This window comes from Phaethon lepturus, unplaced genomic scaffold, assembly GCF_000687285.1.
Source record: "Phaethon lepturus isolate BGI_N335 unplaced genomic scaffold, ASM68728v1 scaffold173, whole genome shotgun sequence".
NCBI classification, from domain to species: domain Eukaryota; kingdom Metazoa; phylum Chordata; class Aves; order Phaethontiformes; family Phaethontidae; genus Phaethon; species Phaethon lepturus.
In genome coordinates, this window is record NW_010526720.1 from 71,535 (window position 1) to 78,963 (window position 7,429).

The window sequence follows — 7,429 nt, forward strand, 5'->3', positions numbered from 1 at the left end:
CAGGAATGCATGGAGCTCTGCCCGGATGGTGAGCCAAATGAGACCTTATGGTTAAGGATTGGCATGCAGACCAATGGGGATGACACTGTCATGAATACTAGCCATCTGCTATAGATCGCCTGATCAGGAAGACCTAGAAGATGGGGCTTTCATCTTGGTCTTAGGATGCCTGGTTGACCCTTCTTGAGTAGAGGAGTTGGACTAGATGATCTCAAGAGGTGCTTTCCAACCTAAGTGAAACTGTGATTTTCAGTCCCTGATCCACATGGTTACTTCAGCCTGCCTAAGATCTGCTGGAAGAACAAGCAGGGCACAAGGAATATAGGAGATTTCTGGAGTGCATTGATGATAACTTCCTGATACAGATGACTGAGGAGCCAGCAGGAGGTGTTCTGGGCCTTATAATTGCAAACAAGGAAGAACTGATTTGGAATGTGAAGGTCAGGAACATCCTTTGTTGTAGTGACCGTGAGATGGTGGAGCTCAGGATCCTGAGGAAAGGCAGTAAGGCAAATAGCAGGATCACAACCCTGGGCATCAGGAGGGCAGACTTCGATCTGTTCAGGGATCTGCTTGGAATAATCTTATGGTAAGCAGACCTGGAAAGAAGGAGGACCAGGAGAGCTGGTTGGTTTTAAATGTTGTCCTCCTCCAAGGTCAAAAATTGTCAGTCTCTGTGTGTAGGAAGTCAAAGGTGACAGGAGGCCAGCATGGAGGAACAAGGAGCTCCTGACAAAACAATTTAAAAAAGAAGCACACATAAGTGGAAGCAGGATCAGGTGACCTTGAAGGATTACAGAGATGCTGTTCAAGGAGGCAGGGATCAGTTTAGGAAACCCAAAGCCCACCTGGAGTTGACTCTGAAAGGGACATAAAGTGTAACAAGGTTTTACGGGTATATCAGCAGCAAAAGGAAGATCAATTGTCCTGCTACTGATGGGCACAGAGGGCCTGGTGACAGAAGATTTGAAAAAGGCTGATGTACTTAGTGTCTTCTTGTGCTTCATTTTTACTGGTAAGATTTGTCTTCTGCGTTCCCAGATCACCAAGGTCAGTGGGAAAGGGTGGAGTAGTGGATACTTACCCTAGCAGAGGAGAATCGAACAAAAATCCACTGGTGATGGGATACACTCATGAGTGCTAAGAGAGCTGGCTGATGTTGTCATGAGACCATTGCCTATTATCTTTGAAAGGTCATGGCGATCAGGAGAGGTTCATGAGGACTGAGAAAAAGCAAAAGTTATCCTGCATTCAAGAAGGGCAGGTTGGAGAATCTGGGGAAGTACAGGTCAGTCACCCTCACTTCAATCCCTGGGAAGGTGATAGGGCAAATAATCCTGGAAATAATTTCCAGACACATGAAGGACAAGAAGCAGAGATTTATGGAGGGGAGAACATGCCTAACTGACCTGAGAGCCTCCCACAATGACATGACTGGCTTGGTGGATGAGGGGAGCAGTGGATATGGTTTGTCTTGACTTTAGTAAGGCTTTTGATGTTGTCTCCCATAACCTCCTCATAGACAAGCTGATGAAGTATGGGCTAGATAAGTGGAACAGTGAGGTGGATTGAAAACTGGGTGAACTGCTGGGCATGAAAGGATGGTGATCCATGGAACAAAGTCCATCTCAAGGCCAGTCATTAGTGGTGTTCCCCTGTGTACAAATGCTGGGGCTAGTATTAATGCTCTTCATTAGTTATGTGCATGGTAGAACAGAGTGCATGTTTGTCAGGTTTACGGGTGATAGAAAACTGGAAGGAGTGGTTGACAGGCTGAATGAGCGTGCTGCCATGCAGAGGGACCTTGACAGGCTGGAGAATTGGGCCAACACAAACGTCATGAAGATCAGCAAAGGGAATTGCAAAGTTCTGCCCCTGAAGAATAATCCAATGGACTAGTATGGGCACTGAGGGCAGCAGGAAAGCAGTTTTTCAAAGGGGGACCATAGATACTGGTGGGCAATTAATTGACCCTGAGCCAGCAATGTGGCAAAGGTGGCCAGCAGCATGCTGAGATGCGTTAAGAAGAGTGTTGCCAGCTGGTCAGGAGGGTCAATCCACCCGTCAATACCAGAGAGAACACATAATCTAGAGTGCTGTATCCAGTCCTGGGCCCCCCAGTACAAAAGAGACATGGATATACATGAGTTAAGGTAATGGAGGGCTTAAAAGAGAGCAGGCTGTGGATAGGGGTTCTTATTAATATGCATAAATACCTGATGGGAAGGAGTGAAGCAGATGGAGACAGGCTGTTTGCAGTGATACCCAGTGAAAGGACAAGGGGCAAGGGGCACAAATTAAAATAATTCCATCTGAACACAAAGAAACTCTGTTTCACTGTGAGGGTGGTTGAACCCTGGGAGAGGTTGTCCAGAGAGGTTGTAGAGTCTCCGTCCTTGGTGGTATTCAAAACATGTCCATGGCCCTGAGACGCTGGACTGGATGATCTCAAGCCCTTCTTTCCAACTTGAACTTTTCTGTGTTTCTAATAACATCTTATGCATACGATTTTTACATTTGCATATGCTTATGAGTGTGAGTTCTTAACAATGTTAGTGTTCAACTGCTCTGTGAAGGCTGATGTTTTAAAATTGAACGTGAATATATTTTCTTACTCTTATGAATTTAAAACTAGATTTTGTATCTTTGAATATATATGCTTTCATAAATCAGGGTGCCATTTCCTAAGGCTTATTATAATATCACTTGCCAAACACCCCTCATTGATTAAAACGAAACAAAAATGTAGCACAACCCCATAGATATTCTGCCAACTTGTCATTGTGTTTCAGTACTTCTGGAACTTTGTGTTGGTAGCTCAGAGCTTTACTGCCTTATGAAAATAGAGTCCCCAGTGAAGAAATTAAACAAATAGAAAATATTCTTCTCTGTAAAATCAAAGATACTTTCTTTTGTGCCTGAAATGTTTTTGCTTGTGAATTTTGTTCATGGAGAAATGTGAGAATCAGATGAGATGCTCAAGAATATAAAACTGAATATAGGAGAATATTGATACAAATATATTCTACTTATAATGCATAAATGAATTTGATCATAGCTATTATAATCTTTCTGTTTCCTTAAAACACATATATATGTCATTCTTAAGAGCAATGAAATGCAAGTTCATATTTACAGTCAACGTATTTATTTTCTTTGTGTTGGTAAGTTGCTTGCAAGTACTCTCCAAAAATTGATCACATTGAGATAGATTTTGAAAAATAAACCAGTGTTGTGGATGTGCCTATGAAATTATTTGACAGTGTTTTTGTAAATTGTTGTAGGTGACAGAGGTTTCTCCTAATGTGACTAAAAGCAGTCAAGCAGAAAAAGAAGGTCGCGTGCACCAGTGTTTTGAGTGTAGTCAAACCTTTTCTTCAGCCACTATGTTGATGCACCATAGTAAAGAGGTTCATGGCAAGGAAAGAATACATGTTTGCCATATGTGCAATAAAGCCTTTAAGCGGGCAACACATCTCAAGGTATTTGGTAATAACAGTTGGTTGTTCTGTTAACTCATTCTTTTATTTTGGAATTTTTACGATGTTAATGAAAGGTACCTATTATCCATTTACTTTTCCTTTCCTTTTACAGTGTGAGAGGTGTGCATCTGAGAGAGGGTCATAAATAATAATGTATACACAGATAGAGAACTGTTTCCTGGAGCATGGAGAGGATTTTAATGCATATACCAACTACAGAATGAAAAATATGAATGCCTGTCATGCAAATAATAGTGCCAGAAAAAGATTTCACTTACTTTATTTCCTTATGTATGTCATCTCTGCTAATCCTGATTTCCAGATAAGCTTTTGGAATAATAGGAAGCTATCTGCTTTGCACTTTATCACTTGATTTTCAGATGCTCTGTCTTGTGAGTACAAATGACCTCTGCAGAGGAAGCATTTATTTTAAAACACCTTTGTATTATTTCTGTTGTCTAGTGATATTTTCTATGTAGTTTTCTCTAGGTTATGAACAACCTGATATTTCCAAGTATTTTCAAAAAAATTAGTGGTGTGTTTAAGTTTTTAATTAGATTATAGTGTGTTCCTGTTGGGAATATTAGGGTGTACTATGCAAGTGTTATGTCCAGGCCAGTATCTGTTATCTCAGAGATACTAAAAGGCAGTGATTTGAAGAAGTGCTTTACAAAGAGAGCAAACATATAATATAACTTGCCCAGAATTTTGCCAGCTTCCCAGAATTTATAGTAAGAAATTTCTGGAATCAGAGGCAATGTCTTTATATCAAGTAGCTCTTAGGAGAGCTTTTCAGTAGATTTCCTTTCACTTCAGTATCATATTTTTAGGAAATATACCCTGTTTGTGAAGTTTACCCCCTTTGAGTGATCATGTGTGTCAACCAGACTATTGGTCCTTGGGGAAACTCACAAGATGTTGTGTTGTGAAACTGTTAAACTCTGGTTTAGGAGAAATTTTCCAGGAAAAAAAAAAATGCAGTGTTGATGCTTGTATTCCTTAAGTAGCGATAACAAAACCCAAATATCAGTCTGTCTTCAATTTATTTTCTTAGAACTTGCTGATTCATAATTAAACCTTGACTTCTAATATATATTGGGCCCAAGTTAAAGATATGATGAGGAACATTCCTACCCTGGTATGGCCCTTGGATTGATAGCCATTTTTGCTTTTTCATGTAGGCAGCAATGAAGTTGCAATAAGAAGTCCAAGGGTGATCAAAAGAGACTTGAGGGCCTTGGGATGACTGGTTAAGGGATCAAGAGCACAAGCAGTGTTCTCTATCCTTCTGGCTGCAGGGAATGATGAGGGAAGAAACAGGATGAGCCAGCAGATCATTACCTTGTTCCAAGACTGGTGTCACTTGCAAAATTTTTGGGTTTTTGATCATGAGTCAGTCTACATGACACCAGGCCTGCTGGCAACAGGCAGGATCCACCTGTCTCAAAGGGGGAAAAGGATCTTTGCACAGGAGTTAGCAAGGCTCATTGAAAGAGCTTTGAAATAGATTTAAAGGGGGAAAGGGATGAAACCAGGCTCACTAGAGATAAGCCTGAGGGTGACATACCAGTGTTTGAGAGACAGTGTGCTATCAAGGTCCTTTGGTTTGCTTCACTATGTGCTGAGTACACTGGAGCACATTTGAAATGTCCCTGTACTAATGCACCCAGCACGCTAGCCATTTCAGTGGAGGCAGGGGAAGGAGATCTACATGGTGGCAAAGACACAAAGGTTGATGTGTTAGAAACCACAGAAGCTCCTCAGAACAGTCACATAGGAATTAGGCTTTCTCCTCCAAAAAGGGTGGCAGGATCAATAGCCTGAAGTGCACCTACACCAATGCATGCAGTGTGGGCAGCAAACAGGAGGAGCTGGAAGCCATTGTGCAGCTGGCAAAATATGATAGAGTTGCAATCACGGAAACATGGTGGGATGACTCACATAACTAGAGGGCTGCAGTGGATGGCTATAAACTCTTCAGAAGGGATAGGCAATGGACAGGCGGTGGATAGCTTTGTATGTTAGGGAGTGTTTTGATTGTCTAGAGCTTAATGATGGTGACAATAGGGTTGAGTGTTTATGATAAGAATCAGGGGGAAGGCCAACAAGGCAGATACCATGATGGGAGACTCTTACGGGCCACCCAACCGGGATGAAGAGACAGACGGAATATTCTGTAAGCAGCCGAGAGAAGTCTTGTAATCGCTAGCCCTTGTTCTCATAGGGGACTTGAAGTTCCCAGGTGCCTGCTGGAAATACAACACAGCAGAGAGGAAACAGTCCAGGAGGTTCCTGGAGTGTGTGGCAGATAACTTCCTGACACAGCTACTGAGGGAGCCAACTAGGGAAGGCGCCTTGCTGGACCTGTTGTTTGTGAACGGAGAAGCACTTGTGGTTGATGTGATGGTTGGAGGCTTAGTCTTGGGCATAGCAATCATGAAATGATAGTCTTTGATTCTTGGAGAAGTAAGGAGGAGGGAGGCAGCAGAACTGCTACCTTGGACTTCCTGAGGGCAGACTTTGGCTTGTTTAGAGGCCTGGTTGACAGAGTCCCTTTGGAGACAGTCCTGAAGGGCAAAGGAGTCCAGGAAGGCTGGACATTCTTCAAGAAGGAAATCTTAAAGATGCAGGAACAGGCTGTCCCCATGTGCCAAAAGATGAGCTGGTGAGGAAGACGACCAGCCTGGTGGAACAGACAGCTTTGGCTGGAACTCAGGAAAAAAAAAAGAGTTTATGACCTTTGGAATTCCAGAGGCAGGCAACTCGGGAGAACTACAAAGATGTCGTGAGGTTATGCAGGCAGAAAATCAGAAGGATCGAAGCCTAACTAGAAGTTAGTCTGGCTACAGACAATAGAAATTTTTTTCTATAAATACATCAACAACAAAAGAAGGGCTAAAGAGCATCTCCATCCTTTATTGGATGTGGGGGGGAACATAGTGAGAAAGGCTGAGGTACTTAATGCCTTATTTGCCTCAGTCTTAAATAGCAAGACCAGTCGTTCTCTGGGTACCCAGCCCCCTGAGCTGGAAGACAGGGAAGGGGCGCAGAATGAAGCCCCCATAATCCAAGGGGAAATGGTTAGTGACCTGCTACACCACTTAGACACACACAAGTCTAAGGGGCCAGATGGGATCCAGTACTCAAGGGTACTGAGGCCAGCTGGGGAAGTGCTCACCAAGCCACTTTCCATCACTTATCAGCAGTCCTGGCTACCTGTGCAGGTCCCAGTTGGCTGGAGGTAAGCAAATGTGGCAACCATCTACAAGAAGGGCTGGAGGGAGGATCCAGGGAACTACAGGCCTGTCAGTCTGACTTTGGTGTTGGGGAAGGTTATGGAGCAGATCATCTTGAGTGCCATCTTGTGGCACGTACAGGACAACCAGGTGATCAGGCCCAGTCAGCATAGGCTTATGAAAGACAGGACCTGCTTGACCAGCTTCTTCTGTGACAAGGTGACCCATTTAGTGAATGAGGGAAAGGCTGTGGATTTTGTTTACCTGGACTTTAGTACAGCCTTTGACACTATGTCCCACAGTGTTCTCCTGGAGAAACTGGCTCCTCATGGCTTGGACGGGTGTACTCTGCTGAGTAAAGAAACGGTGGGTGACCAGGCCCAAAGAGTTGTGGTGAATGGAGTTAAAGCCAGTTGGTGGCCAGTCACAAGTGGTTTTCCCCAGGGCTCAGTATTGGGGCCAGTTGTGTTTGATACCTTTATCAGTGATCTGGACGAAGGGATCAAGTGCACCTTCAGTAAGCTTGCAGATGGCACCAAGTTGGGTGGGAGTGTTGATCTGCTGGAGGGTAGAAAGGCTCTACAGAGGGATCCAGACAGGCTGGATCAATGGACTGAGGCCAGTTGTATGAGGTTCAACAACGCCAAGTGTCAGGTCCTGCTCTTGGGTCATAACAACCTCATGCAGCGCTACAGGCTTGGGGAGGAGTGG

The 7,429-nt window shown here is 43.7% G+C and overlaps 1 protein-coding gene across 1 annotated transcript in view; it reads left to right on the forward strand.

Moving 5' to 3' along the window:
- Nucleotides 1-7,429, forward strand: part of ZNF236 (zinc finger protein 236) — a 76,797-nt gene that overhangs the window by 60,216 nt on the left and 9,152 nt on the right. Inside the window, exon 29 of the mRNA XM_010283134.1 lies at nt 3,285-3,482. Coding sequence (XP_010281436.1) covers nt 3,285-3,482 — 198 coding nt within the window. The remainder of the gene's footprint in view (nt 1-3,284; nt 3,483-7,429) is intronic.